This window comes from Sus scrofa, chromosome 14 (genome assembly GCF_054392235.1).
Source record: "Sus scrofa isolate SSC_HxYL_T2T_F1_AM1 chromosome 14, Sscrofa_HxYL_maternal_Yorkshire_Landrace_v2.0, whole genome shotgun sequence".
NCBI lineage: Eukaryota > Metazoa > Chordata > Mammalia > Artiodactyla > Suidae > Sus > Sus scrofa.
Window position 1 is genome coordinate 28,489,045 of NC_139396.1, and position 19,359 is coordinate 28,508,403.

Consider the following 19,359-nt stretch of genomic DNA (forward strand, 5'->3'; position numbering starts at 1 on the left):
ATCTCGCGAGAGCCCTGCAGGCCCAGGTGTGACCTAGAGACAGCACCGGGGGGGGGGGGCTGTGGGGGGGCCGGGCCAGGCGCAGGTCTCTCTGCCAGGGGAAGGGCAGGGAGGGGAGGGAGGGAGGGAGCAGGGGCCGGATTCCAGGGGGAAATCCAGAGTCAGAGCAGAAGAAACCCCTGCGGGCCGAGCCCGAGGCATAAAGAAGGAAGGAGCAGGTCACGGCAAGAACACATGCCCTGCACCCTTGTCACTCCGAGCTGCTCCAGAGGACGGGAAGATGGCCAAGAAAGACACACACACCTTTTTAAATACAGAATTGCATGTTTAATTTGGTCACAAATTCATAAGGACATGGTATTTTGTGCCCAGTGGCTTTTCTTTCATTGTCTAAGGTTTCCAAGAAATTCTTAAAAGGGATCTTCCCATGGAGAGGAAACATGCACAGAACCCAACCTTTAAATAAAACTTTTAAATAAAACTTCCCGTGCACTGACACGAAGCAATAAAGGAAACAACTTCATATCTCTAGAAGGTTTTCACTGGTAAAAGACACAATAAATATGTGAAGGGATATGACAAACACTGATAAGACTAATACTTTAGAAGGGCACTCACAGAAATCCTCTGAGAGAAGGGCCAGATATCCGGAAAGAAGGGGCCAGAGGGCTTGCTTATAACAGCAGGACCATGGGGGGCAGCCCTTCCAAAACACTCCAGTTGACTCCCGACACCATACCCTGAACGTGCCTAAATGTCAGGCAATTCCATCTTTGGCCACATCAGCTTTGGGGAAGGCAACACACAGAGTCTTGAGACGGAAAAGACCACAACTCCTGAGTGGCCCTTCCTCCATAAGATCATCCTGCAGTAACTGGACGCCTACAAAGAAGGGTTTTAATGGAAGGCTTTAAAACAAACAAACAAACAAAAAAAAGGAATGAAAGGACAGAACCCCAACACATCAGCCATTTTAGGCCAATGCCTACAGTGTTTAGGAATTGGCATGTCTGTGTGAGTCTGTTTCTGCAGGAGGCCAAAGCTTACGAAGAGGTTGAGATGCCCGAGTAGCCAACTCAGACCGCAAAAGGCAGTTCTGAGGCTCAGATCAGAGCACCCGGACCGCGAGTGCCCATCTAGTGCCGAGTCAGCCCACACTGAACACAGTCCACCACCACCAACTGCACTTCCTCCCTGAGACCACGGCAGACACTGGGACCAGATCCCTCCCCTCCCTCCCGGGAACCCAGAGGGAGCCGAAGCTTCACTAACAAGATCAGACGCAAGACGCCCATGTCACTTAACATCTGCACCCAACCTGCATCCCACCCTCAGCACCGAGGTCCAACGAAGAACCGGCGGAGGCCCACGCCTGACAGCCCAGCTCACAGACACCAGACACAGGGCTGTGCAGGGATGCCACGTCTCGTCACGCTCTGCTGACTTGTAAACGCCCACCGGTAAATAAAAGAAATAGTCACACACCTATGAGATTTTCAGGTATAAAAGAGTGGGCACCACAGAGGTCACCAGGTATCCAAGAGTGCGAGACTGCCTTTGAAGGAGAGTGGATTCCTCCAGTGCTCCCCACAGCGGTGCTGGGCTCTCTTCTGCCATTACTTGTGACACCCAATCATTGTGGCTTCGCACCTCTCAAAAAGGCAACCCATGTAAACAACCCAGTGTTATTTCACAGAATCTTTTCTAGGCTACTATAAATACATATAAAAAACATAGAAGCAGGAGTTCCCTTTGTGGCTCAGTGGTTAATGAACCTGACTTAGGATCCATGAGGTTGCGGGTTCGACCCCCGGCCTCACTCAGTGGGTTAAGGATCCGGCGCTGCCGTGAGCTGTGGTGTAGGTCGCAGATGCAGCTCAGATCCCAAGTGGCTGTGGCTCTGGCGTAGGCCAGCGGCTACAGCTCCGATTCGACCCCTAGCCTGGGAACCTCCACAGGCCTTAGGTGCGGTCCTAAGACAGCAAAAAAACCGCAAAAAACAATAAATAGCAGAAAGTCATACAACAAACAGTATTACAGATTACACCCCCTCCCCAACAAAACATAGATTCTATTGTAATACATGAGAGTAAAAAGAGCAAGTCCATTTGGATAAAAAACGTGTCCAGAACTGGAAGATGAGGTCCTCAAACACTCAGGACACAGCAGCACCAGCTTCACCTTCTTTGAAGACGAACTTTCTTGAGCCCACCAGCGTGTCCTCAATTTTCTCCTTTGCGTATCTTTGCCCCAGTGCTTCCAAGGCATCGAGGAGGTCGTTGACTGAGGCCTCCCGCCCTTTGCGGCGGACCCAGGTCTCCAGCATCTCATACAAGGCATCCCCGGTGTTCCGAGCGCGATCTCTGCTCTGAAGGATGTCATTTTGGGTGAGGTCCATCTTTCTCATGAGTTTGTCCCAGCAATCACAAGGCACGATGTTGGAAAAGTCATCAAAGAACTGCCTCAAGCCTAGGTTGGGGGAAAGTCACAGAGAGAAGGTTGGGACCAGCTTCAGAAAGGGCAGAGGACCCTCGGGCAGGCCTGGACCCCAGGGCGGGACCTGAAGAGCTCCCCCTGCTGAGGCAGCTGCTGCTCTGCATCCCTGACCTGCTTCCCAGCCACAGAGACATCGGGCCACACACTGCCTGGGCCCCCTATGTCCCCAGGACACCGTAGGGAGTCAAGGTCACCAGAGAATCCTGTCCTAAGTGAGGGAGAAGGGCCCACCGGGGAGGGGAAACGGACGTCATGGAGGGAGAAGGCAGTAGTGGCAGGAGGCAGAGGGGGCCACCTGCCCCTCTCGTGAGACTCAGGGTGGCACCTGCCCCTCTCGTGAGACTCAGGGCCCCAGCTGCCACCTCGGCACTGGGGACCCAGCAAGGCCTGGAGCTTGGAAGGTCTCTGGCTTCACACTCAGCTCGGCCTCCCTGAGCTGGATGGGGACAAACAGACGCTAACATGTGAGGTGGAGCCGAGGCCGCCCGCCTCGCGGGACTGGGGATGCAGGGCAAGCGTGTGCAACGCAGTGCACACCACCGTGCATAGGTACCTAAGGTGGCCGCTGAAGGAAGTTCATATTCTCTCACAGCTACGCTGGAAAACGTAAAATGTTAACAAGTTATACTAATTTCCATAAAATATGGCACGGACTCAATACATTCCAAAACGTTCATCTCAAAATGTAATAATGGTCAAAAATTGTTGATGGGACCTATTACATTCCTGTTTTCTACCAATTCTTTGAGATACGGGATCGAATTTGGCCACAGGTCAGCTGCCCCACAGCCTCCTGGGGCCAGTGGGTGCCCTGCTGGACGGCACAGCCCCTGAGGTGCCTCAGAGTGGGCAGACCTGGCTCTGAGGCCTTTAGAGTCTGGATGGCCCAGGCACAAGCCATCCCCGGTCTCAGCTGCCCTCACAGCTGTGGGGACGCAGTGAAGACGCTGTCGCGCTTCCCTCCACTCCTAGTCCATGGTCCAGGGAAAAACACTCACATTCTGTGGGGTCTCCACCGTCCGCAGGAACCAGGAGCCGTCTTCGCACCCGAGACCCTTCAGCTGCTGCCGGTTCCTGTAACACGCAGTGGAGAAAGGTCTCGGTCTTCGTCAGGGGTCCCGGATTCGCTGTGTGACCCGGGCAGCCACCCGTCCTCCCGGGTCTCTACAGAGACGAGAGCAACCTGCCACCCTGAGCAGCTCCCAGGCTCGTGTGCTCGTGGAGGGACAGGCTCCCTGCGGTAGGGCTCACGTCCTACGTGTCTGCTCCAGCTTCGACGACCTTATGCAGCCGAGCCGCCGTCCCTCAATCAAGACAGGGACCGTTCCCACCGCCACGCAGTCCCTTCTGCCCCTTCTAGTCCTTTCCCACCCACCGCCTCGGGAGACAGGCACTCCCTCCCCGCTTGACGTGACTCAGATGAAGACTATTTAAAAGGGCACTTGGGAAAGTCTAAGGTAGAGGGTTACTCCATGCGTATGCGGCTGCTTTGATCAACAATACTGTACCATATCGGTAGTCTAAAGAAGGGCATGAAATGATCACATATTCCCCACGGACGCTGAAAAACCACTTGGGAAATTTATTTATTTATTTATTTATTTATTTTGCTATTTCTTGGGCCGCTCCCGCGGCATATGGAGCTTCCCAGGCTAGGGGTCTAATCGGAGCTGTAGCCACCAGCCTATGCCAGAGCCACAGCAACGCGGGATCCGAGCCGAGTCTGCAACCTACACCACAGCTCATGGCAACCCCGGATCGTTAACCCACTGAGCAAGGGCAGGGACCGAACCCCCAACCTCATGGTTCCTCGGTGGATTCGATAACCACTGCGCCACGACGGGAACTCCTCACTTGGTAAATTTAAATTCCGATTCTGTGTTTTAAAAACACCTCAGGAGTTCCCGTCGTGGCGCAGCAGAAACGAATCCGGCTAGGTAGGAACCATGAGGCAGCGGGTTCAATCCCTGGCCTTGCTCGAGGGTTAAGGATCTGGCGTGGCGGTGGTGTAGCCTGGCAGCTACAGCTCCAGTTAGACCCCTAGCCTGGGAACCTCCATATGCCTAGGGTGTGGCCCTAGAAAAGACAAGCAAACCAACCAACAAACAAAAAACACCTCCGAACAGGAGCCTAGACTCATAGTGATAAGATTGCACATCTCCAAAAGAGCCAGTATCATTCTTAGTGGCCACTCTGGAGGCCTCCCCAACAAGTCCAGTCAAGACCAAAAAATACCCCCCTGCGCTAAGCATCAATGTAAGCAACAGTGCCGTTATTTGAAATTCGTCAAAACAATGTAAGCGCTAAGCAAACATCGTTCTGAACTTCTGGTCTCTGCGGCTGTAAGCACAACAAAAACAATTCAGATCTTTAAAGGGAGCAGACAAAACAGTCATTATTTTCTATATGATTATAGTCTTACAAAACTTTGAGGGTTCCACAATGCCACGGCTATTGCTACTACTGCTACTACTACTAATGTGATTGTACGATCCTACGGATGGATGACTGTTTCAAATTGTAGCAGACAATAAATTACATAGAGAATTACAAGAGATGGATAAACATACAAGGTAACAGAACACGTGCCATACAAAGATACAGCCTCCACAAGAAACAGGCGACATTTACCAAAGAAAAATACACATCTAGGTGAGCTATAGAAACCCCTTGACTTGAAATGCTAGCTCTTTTCATAAGAGAAATACAGAATATCTATTTAGAAATATCTGGGTGGTCCCATCGTGGGAACAGGACAGAGGACAAGTAGCCTAAGAGCTGACAGTCTACTACAGCAGGGGGGCTCCCCCTCCATGACCCTGACGGCCCTCCTTCACCCCTTCCCCATGGGATAGGAGACGGGACCAGCATCAGCCTTTCCCTGTGGCCCCCACAGCCCTGGGCAAGTCGAAGGGCGAGGGCATCACACTCACCAGTAGATGTTCTGCTTCCCCTGAGGACTGTACTCCCGTGGGCTCCACCTGCTCAGGGTCTTCTACCTCCTGATCAGAGACTGGAGAGGACAGGCCGTCTCTATTGCTCAGGGTGTTGTTGCGGGCATTGTCCAGCGCCTCAGGCCTTCTTGAGGGATGTGATCGCCAGAAAAGGACCTTGGGAGGGCAAAGAGCTGACTCAGGCGTCCATACCGACAGATCCTCGCAGCAGCTGCGGGGACACGGCGGGTTCTGCCTCCCTACATACTCCCATGCTGTGCCCCCCAGGTGGGTGCAGACTCAGCACATCCATGGCTCTGCCGATGGCCCCAGGACCCTGGTGCTGTGCTAAGGGGGGGCTCAGCACCCCTGCTGGACAACCCCAAGCCCCAGGGTCCATCTAGGGTTAGGAGGTGAGGGTGTCTTGCAAGCACTAAGAAGCACAGCAGCAGCCCTGCCAACCCGCCTTAGGGCTGCTCTCAACAGACCAATGGCGCCCCTACAGTCAGCCCAGAGCCCCCACCCCACTTGACAGAGCCAGGGACCATAGCACAGGACAAACTGGGCACTGTGTCCACCCGGGGCCCTGGGGTGGGTGGGAAGCCGTTGCTGAGGGCCTGAGGCCACCAGGTCCTGGAGAAACCAACTCACTTTGTCCATGAATTTGCGGTGCAGTCCACAACCTGGAAGAGAAGCAGCAGCCGCTTGAGCAGGGGGGAGAGTCCCCTTACAGCACCTCCCTCCCCAGGGACAGGACAGATACTGAACAAGGAGCCCCAGGCCTGGGGACAAGGACGGGCCCATTCCAACTCTGGGGAACCCTCAGGGACGGAGAAGAGAGATGGGGGGAAATGAAGTAAAAGGAAACATACATCAAATCTCTGCTGGGTTCTGCTGTATAAACCCTCCTGACTCTTGTCACCCAAGCGAGGTGCTGACCACCTCTCTGCCGTGGCTGGGGGCCCTGAAGGCATGAAGAGCTGACCTGGCCCCTTTCTCCGTGGCCATGGGGACCAGGGGACCATCAGCTGAGATGTGGGACTGAGGTGATCCTGGCCCTCGCAGGAGCAGGGGAGGTGGGAGGTGCAGAGGGATCCTGGGGACCAAGATCAGAGCCAGGCCAGGGCACCAGGAAGACTGGGGAGACGGAGGAGGGGCCCGTGCCTCCCCCTTCCATCCTGGTACCTCACCTTGAACTTTGTACTTGTAGATCAAGCATGCGCTCACCACCAGAAAAAGGACAACTAAACAAGAAGCTGCAATTTTAGCCACCAGTTGTGAATTGCTTGAGGAGGGAGAGGAAGCGGTGGGCGGTTGCAGGTTCGTGGTCACTGGCTCTCCAGGATCCAGGGCCTCCCCACTGGCCCGGGTACCTGACTCTTGATGCACACACTTGAGGTCACTCGAGGGGGTACACGGCGTGGCCATGACCATCCCATCAGGGCACCTGGGTACAGACACAGAGGATCCATCAGGGAAAGCTGGCCAGATGAGGAGAAAGAGGGAAGCACCTCCCGCCCAGCGTCCCTGACAGGCCAGTGGCGGAGGAACAGGCTCTCCTGTCTGCAGGGCCGGGTCCCCTCACCCGCCTTGTTGGCTGCAAGAAGGATCAGAGCTTGGGCACTTCAGCCCCCAGGGCTCCTGCTGAGTGTTCAGAGCTGCCCCTTCTTCAGCAGCTGGGCCTTCTTTTTTTTTGTCTTTTGTCTTTGTTGTTGTTGTTGTTGTTGCTATTTCTTGGGCTGCTCCCGCGGCATATGGAGGTTCCCAGGCTAGGGGTCGAATCGGAGCTGTAGCCACCAGCCTACGCCAGAGCCACAGCAACGCGGGATCCGACCTGCGTCTGCAACCTACACCACAGCTCACGGCAACGCCGGATCCTTAACCCACTGAGCAAGGACAGGGACCGAACCCGCAATCTCATGGTTCCTAGTCGGATTCGTTAACCACTGCGCCACGACGGGAACTCCAGGAGCTGGGCCTTCTCTGCAAGGCCTGCCCTGGGCCTCCCTGGCTGCAGCGGGAGCCCGGGGGAGGGGCAACCTCATCCAGGTCAAGGGTCAGAAGGGCTCGGGCACAAGCTGAGCCTCCCCCGCCAGTCGCCCTTTCACACAAGGACCCTCTTGTCCTCCACCTGCTGACCCTTCCTACCAGCCACAGCCCACACTGGAGCGCCAGAGAAGAGCGCAGGACTGCTGGCCCCTGAGTCCCCAGAGAGGGAAGATTCGGGTCTTCTTGGGGAACCAGGGCTGGGTGTGAGGCCCGCTGGGCTGGCTCAGAGCTTTACAGGAAGGAACCTCGAAGGAGCTGGGTGCCCCATCTCATTAGGACTCGCCTGTGGGCACCTTTGTGTTCGTGGGCCCTTTCCTGCCCCAAAACGAGGAAAATTCCCTTTTTACGACGGCATTGTCACAGATGAATGTAAGCTTGGCTGCATTCTACTCATTTTCTTCCCTCTGCTATCAGAAGAAGCTACAGCTTCTCCTGGGCCACGGACAGTGTCGGGAACCTTAAGCAGTGAGCCGGCTGAAGGGGAACGGTGCTGAGGAGGTTTGGGAAGGTGCGGGGGGCAGGGAGGGGCTGCTTGCAGGCTCTGGGACAGTTCCCTTGAGCTGCTGGAAACCGCCTGGGCTCCTGCGTCTCACCTGGTGTGGCACTTCTGGCAGAACTCGGGGGAGTTTTCTTCACGGAAAGTTCCAGGTTTGCACTCACACCCTGTGTCCGCAGTTGCTGTGCAAGGGGTCTTCTCTTCTTCACCTGAAGACAAAGGATCAGGGTTGGCGATGTGCGTCCCTCGAGTGACCCTCAACCCTTCTTCGCCACCCAAACCCCCCCACGCTCAGGATTGGGAAGAAACGTGTTTTCAGTCACACATCCGGAGCAAGCGATGGGGTAAGGTGGGGTGTAATCTGAGACGCCCTGGAGGGCGAGGAACACCTGGGTCAGGGCTCAACACCCAGTCCTCAGGGCAAGGCCAGAGGACCTCAGGTCCTGAAGGCCCAGGGAGGCTGAGGCCAGGATGGGAGGAAGGGAGGATGGGAGGAGACCTAGCTGGGCTGGAAATCGGGTTTCTGCCTCCCTGACCCATTCGCACCCCATCTCATCATCACCCAGCACCCTCACTGAAGGCTCGGGGGACCACGGGTCCTGTACCTGATCTGCAAACCGTGCAACGTAAGCAAGAAAAGAGGGTGTTCGGATGACTGGTGTAATCCACTCCGTCTGTGCACCGGACACACTCTCCACTGGCGTCCTCCACATGGAACCCTGAAAAGGAAGGGAAAAGCTGCAGAGGAAGTCCCCACAGGATTCCCAGAGGCTGGCAGTGTGGCCGGGATGCCTCTTTCACCCATCAGTGGAATCCACACAGGGAACCCTTCTTGACTGGCCTTCATCTTTTGTTTGTTTTTTTTTTTTTGTCTTTGTAGAGCCACACCCTCAGCATGTGGAGGTTCCCAGGCTAGGGGTCAAATCGGAGCTGTGGCCACCAGCCTACACCGCAGCCACAGCCACGTCAGATCTGAGCCGTGTCTGCAACCTACACCACAGCTCACGGCAACGCCAGATCCTTAACCCACTGAGCAGGGCCAGGGTTCCAACCTGCATCCTCATGGGTCCTCGTCAGATTCGTTTCCACGAAGCAACGCCGGACTTGGCCTCAATCTATTGAGTTGACATCTACCACAGACCTTAGACCAGTACTGCCAACAGCAATACACTGACGAGCCACACGTGAAAGTCACAGCCACAGGTGGCACATTAAAGAGTAAAAAGAAAGAGGTCAACCTAATTTTAACAATGTATTTTCTTAAGCTCAGAAGTTCTAACAGAGTGTCACTTCAAATGTAATCCGTATAAAACATGGAGATTTTTACTGCGGTGAATGCCTTACTAAAAAACAAAACCCCTGCTCCCTTCACAGCGCTCAGGGTCTGTGATCAGCCCCTGCCTGCCCTTGTGTCCTCTTTACCCTCCACTTACACCAGCTGGCCCCTAGTTTTGCTTAAACAAGCCCAGCCCTGCCCCCTGGGGGCCGTCTCAGGGGCACTGGACAGTGGCTCTCAGCCTGGAAGTCGCCATCCCCAGGAGACCTCACTAACTCTGTCTCTGCTCCCACCCCCCCATCACTCAGGTATCCTCAGGGTTCCTACTGCATCTCTCTCACTATCATGAGCATCCCTCTGTCTGGGGACCACGCTCATGCCCTCCCAGCACAGTGCCTGGCACAAAGCAGACGTCCATTGAATACCTGCAGAGATCTGAAAACCAAAAGGACATGGAGACAAGGGTGGGGTAAGGGCTGGAGATCAGTCTTCGGATGTACCTGGTGGACACGACTCCCAGCGGCTGTGACTCCCTGCCCCTGGGGCAGCCATTTGCTGGTGAAATCGTCCCTGCCCTGTGGGCATGCCTGAGGCAGCTGTGACCTATGAGGACAAAGCAGGGACCGGCGTGAGTGGCTTCCAGACTCTTGTCCTCCTAGGATCCATCCCACAGTCCCTTGACCACCGCCCACACAATGAAACAGAACTGGAACCTTTCTTCCAGCTCTGAACTCTCCTTTTTTTTCTATGCAAGTTTTTCCCCTGGTCTTTGGTGCCAGCAAGTACCTGAACACTGAACGTTTTTTCCCCCGGTACGCTTTTCTCTTAGAGTAAAAGAAAATCCCTTGATTCCAGAAAGTATAGACAAAAACGTTTCGCTAAGAATGCAGAAACCACAGGTATCCCTTTGATTAGAGAAAACAGCCCCTGTCTTGCTGTCTTTAGTTCTTCTATTTGACCGCACGCACGAATACTCTCCCTCAGCCTCCCCCCACCCCTGACACACACACACACACACACACACACACACACACACACACACACACGCATGCGCACACGTTTACAGATGGGGGTTCTAGCAGAAGTACACGTTTTCAAAATCCTGATCCAGAATCACACTTTAAGGAACTTCCGGTTTTAACCTGAGCGGCTGTCACCAAGAGGAGCCTGTCAGTGTCCCACAACATACCAAAGAGTCACACAAAAAGAGGAAATAGAACCCCAGGCTTTGGGGTGAAGGTCTCTGGGCTAAAAATGACAAAATGGGGCTAGCTGGACAAAGCTGAATGGACTCTGAGGCTTCGATGAGGACGAACGTGTCGAAGTTCAGGTTCTGATGTTGAAAGCTGTGCTGTGGGTTTGGGGGGAGACTGTCCTCGCTTGTAGGAAAGACACACACGCAAGTACGCGGTCATGGGGTCTATCATGTCAGGAGCGATTTCTCAAATGATTCGGGAAAAAAGAAAAAGGTTTTTGTATAGTTTTTGCAACTTTGCTTTAACCTGGGAGTGATTTGAAGGAGAAAGTGAAATGAAGGGGAAAAAAAAGAAAAAGCTAACATGGCAACAGCTTATGTGGAAGCCAGTTCAACCTGCCTGACTTTAAACAAGATAAAAGACAGCCCATCTTCGGAGTTCCCGTAGTGGCTCAGTGGTTACTGAATCCAGCTAGGAGCCATGAGGTTGCAGGTTCCATCCCTGGCCTTGCTCAGTGGGTTAAGGATCTGCGTTGCTGTGGCTCTGGTGTGGGCCGGTGGCCACAGCTCCGATGAGACCCCTAGCCTGGGAACCTCCATAGGCCGCAGGAGCAGCCCTAGAAAAGGCGAAAAGACCAAAAAAAAAAATAAAATAAAATAACGAAAGAAGGGAAAAAAAGACAGCCCTCTTCTCATAAAAGCCTGTCAAGTGTTTGGGGACAGCTAAGCTCATGTGTGTTCCCTAAGTTGTCCTGTCCCCAGGCGGGGCCTCCTCTGAATCCCTTTGGAATCTCCTTTTCCTGACCTCACAGGCCTATTCACTCCTGTCTTCCCTGGTTCTCCTCTCATACACTCTCTCCCTCAATGTGTTCCTGTGGATCTTTCCAGGCATCCAACAACGTCTGTAACCACCTGTACAGTGACCTCTCATCCACTCACCACCTGCATTCGAATTTTGCCATATTTGCTTTATCACATTTTTCTTTCTCTATCCATCCCTCTGTCCATTCTCCTAAGTGCCTTATTTTGAGCTGAAATTCAGATGTCTTCAGCTCTTAAAACTTCAGCATTATGTGGGTAACCAGAGCTCAATACTTCCTTCCAGGGTTTTCAGTTTTAAGATTGACAAAGAAGGAAATGCACAGCTCTAAAGGGTACCATTCAAAGCTTTAAGAAAATGCCGACACTTGTGAAACTCAAATCCTCTAACTAGAGGAGAGGAGATAACATTACTGCACAACATTCCCTCGCCCCCTTTCCTAGGTTAACCTCATCTCCTGTGTGACTGGGAGAGGAAGTGGCTTTTACTAGATGGAGGAAGTTGCCATCTACCCTGATGTAATGAGAGGTTTTATGGTGGAAAGGGGTTAAATGTTGTCAAATGCCTTCTCTGTACCTGCTAAGCTGTTCATACAGTTTTCCTTCTTTGCAGTGCTAATAGAGCAGAAAATCATGGATGCATTTTCAGATGTTAATCCAACACACATTCATGCGATTAACCCCACTTGGTCAGGATAGGTTTTCTTCTTTAAATATCCCCGAATTGAGTGTACTATTTGTTTTCTTAAGGCATTTTTTTGCTTTTCTTTTTAGGAAGATAATTGAAAAGCATTTTTCTTCTTTTCAAATGCTTTTGTCATGTTTAGGTACTGAATTTCTTCTAGCCTTACACACTACTGAAGAACTCCTAGGTTTTCGGAAGACATCTGTAGAAGATTTTTCTTTCAGTTCTTTCACTGTTTGTATATTTGCCCTCACCCCTGCTGCCTCATCTAGGGTCTCCTGGTCTTCCACTCCCAGTCTCAGTAATCTCATAGATCCTTGAAAATCCCTCCTGGCCCTGAGGAATCACACCCACAGCACTACGGTGCCCCATTTTTACTTCTCAGGCCAGAGAGGAATTAAAGTTCAGGGTAGCAAGGGTGTAGGGCAACAGGCCCACTTGTGGACTCTTGGTGTGAGTGAAAACGGTCCAGCCTTCTTTTGGAGGCAGCTTATTGTTATCTAAATACAAGTGTAAACTTATCTAGCCTACTGTCACAGCAACCCCACTTCTAAGGAGATACCCCATAGACAGTGCAGATGGCCACAAGAATACGTGACAGTGAGTGCCCTACAGGCGCCCAGAACCACTCAGCAGCAGTGTTCAGCATGGATCCCACCTATTTCAAACTAACAGTCAAAAAACGAATTCTGAACCATGGACTTGGAGAGCAGCCTTATGGCTGCCAAAGGGGAGGGGGAGGGAGTAGGATGGACTGGGAATCTGGGGTTAGTAGATGCAAACTATTGCCTTTAGAACGGATAAGCAATGAGATCCTGCTCTATAGCAATGGGAACCAGAGCTAGTCACTGGCGACAGAGCATGATGGAGGATAATGTGAGAAAAAGAAGGTATAGATCTATGTGTGACTGGGTCACTTTACAGTAGATAACTGACAGAACACTACTATAATGGAAAAAAGTACAAATCGCTTCAAAATAAATTTAAAAAATAAATAAGTCTGTATTTTCTCTGTGAGTTCAAAATGTTCTTTCTTTTCTGATTTTAGCAGTAATTTGCTCAATGAAAGCAGACATTTTCATGATTCCTATAACCCTGTTTGGCCCTTTTTTTTTTTTTTTTTTTAAACATGCAAGAAACTTCGAAAAGCACCTCAAGCAGTTCCCACCGTGGCGCAGCGGGATCCCCTGCGTCTTGGGACTCGGGTTCGCGGATTCCTTCCCAGACAGGGTGGGTTGAAGATCCCGCTTTACTGCAACTGCGGCGTGGTTTGCAGTTGCGGCTGGGATCTGATCCCTGGCCCGGGAACTCCATACGCCACGGGGAGGCCAAAAAAAAGGAAAAAAAAGAAAAGAAAAAAAAGAAAGTAAGAAAGAAGAAAGACAGGAAGGAAGAAAGGAAGGAAGGAAGGAAGGAAGGAAGAAAGGAAGGAAGAAAGAAAGGAAGAAAGAAAGAAAAAGAAAGAAAGAAAGAAAGAAAGAAAGAAAGAAAGAAAGAAAGAAAGGAAGGAAGGAAGGAAGGAAGAAAGGAAGGAAGAAAGAAAGGAAGAAAGAAAGAAAAAGAAAGAAAGAAAGAAAGAAAGAAAGAAAGAAGGAAGGAAGGAAGGAAGGAAGGATGAAGGAAGGAAGAAAGGAAGGAAGCAAGCAAGGAAGGAAGAAAGAAAGAAAAAGAAAAGAAAAAGAAAAAAGAAAAAAAAAAAGCCACAACCTGAGAAAATGGAAGTGTGCACATTTCTTCCCATAGTAAGTATCTTGAGGATGAACACCAACAGTGATAAATCCTACACGGAGCCTCCAAACCACCTCCTAGAGGAAGTGGTGAGCATCTGGTCCGGGTCGTGAGACGATTTATGGTTTCTACACAGCACTCATACATTGCCGCAAGCAGCAAGTAACTTTAAAGATCGTTTCCAACTTGGACGATCCTTTCAGGGTAAAGGATATTACGACGGAGCGTAAGGCCACGGTGGGGGAGGGGCCAGGGACCGCCCTAGTTCATCTATTTTAAAAGGGCACGTTTTAGAATTTAAACCCAGAGAGAGCAAGATTGAGAGAGAACGAGTGAGGAGGATCCGAGAGAGGGAAGGGGAAACGAAAGGAAGTGCGATCTGTCACTCACTAGTGCCCCGCCCCGCCCCCCCTCCTGCCGGCGAACGAGCGCGACTTCGCGAGCGGAGACTCACCGACAGCACCAGCACCACGACGATGAGAGTCCTGAGGTCCTGGAGCGAAGGCTGGGGGCTGGCGGCGCGCCCTGCCGGAGCGCCCGAGGCGGTGGGTGCGCTCTGTCCCCAGTTCCTCGTTCGATCGCGGTGCGGGCAGACGGCCGGTAGAGCCATCGGGAGTCCACAGCGTCTTTCCTGCAGCGCCGGATCGTACTTGCTGCCTCCTGGGTGCGCGGGCAGGACGTTATGGTCTAATCACACAGCCTGCCCTTACTTTTATACGCCGAGATTGCGCCGTTTGCGCGGGCGCGTGAGCCGGCGCTAGCGGTGCGGTTAACATGAACCACCTCTAGGAGTCCCCGTCGTGGCGCAGTGCTTAGCGAATCCGACGAGGAACCATGAGGTTGCGGGTTCGGTCCCTGCCCTTGCTCGGTGGGGTAACGATCCCGCGTTGCCGTGAGCTGCGGTGTAGGTCTCAGACGCGGCTCGGATCCCGCGTGGCTGTGCCTCTGGCGTAGGCTGGAGGCTACAGCTCCGATTCAACCCCTAGCCTGGGAACCTCCATAGGCCGTGGAAGCAGACAAACAAACAAACAACATTAACCACCTCTAACTAGTCACATCAGGAGAGGGGCCCGGAGTCCCTCAGAGCGACCCTGCAGCCCAAAGCGGAAATTACTGGCTCTGGCGGCCAAAGCCCTGGGGACGTGCTTTCATTAAAAGGCAGTCTGCACCTTTGGGAAGTGGGCACAGGGCTGAGGTGACATTCCAAACCTGCTTTCCGGGGGCGCGTCCTGACCCTGCCCCTTTCCAGCGCAAATGCCCCACTAGCTCATAACTCTCCTGTCTTCTGAGGGCCGCCTTCTGCCCACTCTCATCTCCATAGCCACGCCCCCAACCAGCTCATAAGTCTCCTGTCTTCTGAGGGCCGCCTTCTGCCCACTCTCATCTCCATAGCCACGCCCCCAACCAGATCTTTTGATTTTTTTTTTTTCTTTTCTTTTCTTTTCTTTTCTTAAATTGTAGACCAGAATGCCAACATGTCCACTGGAGGGCTCTGGGTTCTAACTGCCCCTAAGCCAGTGAATCCCTTTGTGACTTAAGGAAAGCTTTTTTTTTTTTTTTTTTTTTTTGGAATTAAAAAAATTTAAAACATTTACCCACTGCCCCTTGACCCCTGTGGCTTGAGGCAGGTCTTCTAGTAAGAGTCAGACTAGGGGACAGGGAGTCAATGTGGTCCGATGGAGGGGAGCTGCCAGAGAGAATCCAAGGCAGGTTGGATGGACTGATGCCTCAGGCTGGTGGAGGTCTCCGGGAACCCCAGCCTCACCACCTACCCTGGCATTGAGAACCAAGAGGAAGCGAGAAACCTTCTCATCAGCCAAGAGAAATCCTCCCCAGTCCGGGGCTAAAGCCCAGTCAGGGCGCTGTCTCTGAGCCTGTTCACTCGCAGGTGACATACAGTTCTGTTTTCTTTTCTTTTTGCTTTTGGCCCCTCTTCATCCATTCCTCCAACTCCCTTCCCCCCTACTTCTGGCAGGCATGACTCTGTTCTCCATATCTGTGAGCTTGATTTTTTTTTTTTTTAAGTTTTCACCTATGAGAGGGATTATATTTATTGTCTTTCTCTGCCTGACTTAGTTCACCAGCATAATGCCCTCGAGGCCTCCCCATGTCGTCAGTGAAATGGCAGGATTTCCCTCTTTTTATGGCGAAATGATGTTCCATGGTCTGTGTGATATATATAGGCGATATATGACATATCATATGCATTGTATTTATTGTTACATATGATATATATAGTGATTATACATATATAATACATGTATGATATACCTCACAATTGCTTTATCCGTTCACCCATCGATGGGCTTTACACGACAGTCACGTACCACCTGGCTGCTCTCGGACCTCATCTGTGAAGGAAGGTACTGTGCTTTCAGAAGCCCAGTTGGATGTGGAACTCTCCCATTTTGAGGAAGGACACAGAGAGGAAACCGCAGGCGTGAAACTACCAGAGCGAACCACAGGGGAGGACAGCAGTGGTTGTGGCCTCTGTTCCTTCTTCTCCCGGGGCAGGTGTAACTGAGTTGGGTGACCTCGTGTGCCACCCAGGTACCGCTTCGGGGCGTATTTTCATGGACAGATTCCTCCCGGTCCTCAGCTACAGTCAAGAGCCCACTAGCCCAACGTTAGAAAGAGATTTCTCACAGGAACCTTGGCGTATTATCTGATGGCTGCAGTAATGGGCCATTTATATTTCTACAACGGCGTTCCCCCACTGCCCCTACCCCTGGCCCTCGTGGGGCTGCCATGCGGTGAGCATCGGAGGAGCCTCTGTAGGTGCTGGGGGTGTCCTCCTGCGCGCTGTTGCCTAGCTGGAGGATGCTTATCTTCCAGCGTATGATCCTGCGTATGATGAGAGTGCCCCTCACCTCACCCCCTGGCGCTGCAAGTGACATGGGCGGTATGTGGAGAGAGACGAGATCTGACTGGAGGTATGGTGGAGGGCGGGTGTAACTGAGAGAAAGAGAGTGGCATCCTGCCCCTCTGCCACAGAATGTGACCCAGTCAGGGAGTGACATCCTATCCCCTTAGTGTGTTCTTGGTGTGAAGCAGGTCAGAGATTCTGCCCACACCCAGGGGTGGGATGACACAGGGCCCGACTCATGGGCAGTCATCTCAGGATGTGTTTACCTCATGGATCCTTTTAAAATCAGAAGAAAATGTAAGGCAAAAGTCACGCGGTAACGGACCATTAGAACATGTGCAAGAATGGGAGGGGCTCCAAACTGGAAAGTACGAGTGTGATGAGCTGGCTGCTCTTCCTACTGGGCACCGGGATACACAGTGTGCCCAACTTTTAAAACGAAATAAGAAACCCTTCCTGTTCTCCCTTAAACATACCTTTGAACGTTGTTAAAGGCTCCACAGGTTGGCAGCACCGCAATAGCCCCCGTTCAAAGCGGCAGCAAGGTAGATCAGGACCAGGGCCCACATGGCAGAGAAAAGCAAGCAGGTACAAACAGAAGAGGTTAAGTGTAAAGTTCATGGTCAGGTTCGTGATTGAGTATGTTGGTGTATCTCCTTTAGACGGATGCTTTTGTTTGGTTGGTTGCTTTTGGCTTTTTGCTTTTTAGGGTTGCATCTGAGGCATGTGGAGGCTCCCAGGCTAGGGGTCTAATCAGAGCTACAGCTGCCGGCCTACGCCAGAGCCACAGCAACACAGGATCCAAGCTGAGTCTGAGAGCCACACCACAACTCATGGCAACGCCAGATCCTTAACCCACTGAGCAGGGCCAGAGGTCGAACCCGCATCCTCATGGATCCTAGTCGGGCTCGTTAACCGCTGAGCCACAAAGGGAACTCCCCAAATTGATACACAAATTTCAGGACACTTCTTTTCTTGGGAAAACGTAAGTGGAAGTCGTTACAATGATGGCAACAACGGAACGCTCAAGGCAGCAGTGGGTACAGGAAGAGGTTTTCCCAGCGAACCCCCAGGAGCCAGGTGATGCAGGTCCCTGCTTTCTGCTGAAGACCAGGACATGCAGGATGGAGGTGAGCTTTGCTTGGCCCAACGTCTTCCTTCCAGGGATCCACTCTTCCTATGGTGATGGCCTTGCTTTCCCGGGGGTACCCTGCTCTCTGTGTAGATGAGAACACGCTGCCGGGGTCTGTCCTCATCCACCTGCGTAACGCTGTAAACAGTTCTGTGCAGACCTGCCTCTGTCCCAGCCCCAGCATGACCCCCGCCGGCTGGGAACCCCAGCCCTGGCCCAACCTTGTGTGGGGACTCCTGGAACCAGTTTCCTGGGGACACCGAGGGAGGACTGTGCTTGCGAAATGCTCTCTTTTTTTTTCCTTTTCTTTTTTTGCTAATTCTTTGGGCCGCTCCCGCGGCATATGGAGGTTCCCAGGCTAGGGGTTGAATCGGAGCTGTAGCCACTGGCCTACACCAGAGCCAGAGCCATGCAGGATACGAGCCTCGTCTGCAACCTACACCACAGCTCACAGCAACGCCGGATCGTTAACCCACTGAGCAAGGGCAGGGACCGAACCCGCAACCGCATGGTTCCTAGTCAGATTCCTTAACCACTGCGCCACGATGGGAACACTGAAATGCTCTCTTTAGAAGAAGTTCATTGGATACTCATTTTCTCCCAGATTACTTTTTAAACCTTAAGGTAGATTTAATAACAATTTCAATGATTATGGGGGGCGAGGGGAGAGGAAGCTTATGAAACAATTCGAAATTCTGCCTGGGTAAAATTATCAGTTTTGAAAAAGTAAGGAAAACGTATTTGCTCTGTTACGTATTAAAATATATTAGAAACACTGGGAAGAGTGTATTACATAGTATGTCTTTTGTGTCAAAACATATAGATATGCCTATGCATATATACATGGCATATACAGAAAGATTTTGGAAAACAATCATGAGACATTCTCTCCCCATGGGCTTTATGGACCAGAGTACATCTGAGCTGAACCTTAAAGGATAGAAGACTTTCAAGTGGCAGAGCGAGAGCATTTTTGGCCAGGAGTCCACAGAGGAGGAGTAAAAGAGCCTTGTTCATTTGAGGATAGCGAATGATTCAAGTATGGGCCGAGGATGCGTTTTCTGGAATTCTCCTAGGGAATCAGGATTGTCTGGGACAGATTTTGACCTGCTCTGGGAGAGAAACCACTGTGAACACAGAGGGAAGGTGATGGGGGGAGCAGGAGTCAGAGATGCAGGGGAGGAGGCTGTCGTCAGCCACCCAGTTGGCTGGCTCCTCTGACTACAGTCTTCTGCAGCTCCGATTTGACCTCTAGCCTGGGAACTTCCCTATGCTGCTGTGTGGCCCGAAGAAGACAAGAGAGAGAGAAGGAAAGTACTGCCTATCCTATCAGTAAACAAAGGCTGTCACAGTTACTACCAGCTACCAGAGGGGTTTCCTTATAACTCAGGCAGGAAACTGAGAATACTTGCCATCTAGCAGCCCGGCACATTACTGCCACTTTCAGTTCCTGGGGATGTGAAAACACAGGATACCGGCCCCAGTAGCTGAGGGTCAGGTTCTGGGTCAGGCTCCTCTTAGCCCTGGGCTCTGTGCTCTTGGTGGGTGCTCGGCTTCTGCCAGCCTCCAGGTCTTAAGGCCCACCCAGCAGGCCTAGGATTTCGGGAAGTCACCCAAGAGCCCTTCCTTATCCCGGGTCTCTCACTATACCCTTATCCCTGCCCCCTTGCCACGGACCTCGTGA

At 52.1% G+C, this 19,359-nt stretch overlaps 1 protein-coding gene across 4 annotated transcripts; it reads right to left on the minus strand.

Moving 5' to 3' along the window:
* Window positions 1–304: 304 nt before the first annotated feature.
* Window positions 305–14,961, minus strand: LOC146396446 (tumor necrosis factor receptor superfamily member 10B-like). 4 transcript variants are annotated; one of them, XM_084997607.1, is made up of 10 exons: window positions 14,887–14,961; window positions 14,132–14,337; window positions 9,751–9,853; window positions 8,580–8,693; window positions 8,072–8,183; window positions 6,620–6,876; window positions 6,081–6,112; window positions 5,430–5,606; window positions 3,495–3,570; window positions 305–2,469 (listed from the first exon to the last, which is right to left on the minus strand). In XM_084997607.1, exons 2-10 carry the CDS (start codon window positions 14,285–14,287, stop codon window positions 2,156–2,158), a joined length of 1,341 nt encoding a protein of 446 aa, XP_084853733.1. In that variant the 5' UTR covers window positions 14,288–14,337; window positions 14,887–14,961; the 3' UTR covers window positions 305–2,155. The 4 variants fall into 4 exon arrangements, with proteins under 4 accessions (XP_084853733.1, XP_084853732.1, XP_084853731.1 ...); XM_084997606.1 differs by lacking the exon at window positions 14,887–14,961 and having other exon boundaries at window positions 14,132–14,361; XM_084997605.1 differs by lacking the exons at window positions 14,132–14,337; window positions 14,887–14,961 and adding an exon at window positions 13,657–13,876.
* Window positions 14,962–19,359: the final 4,398 nt, after the last annotated feature.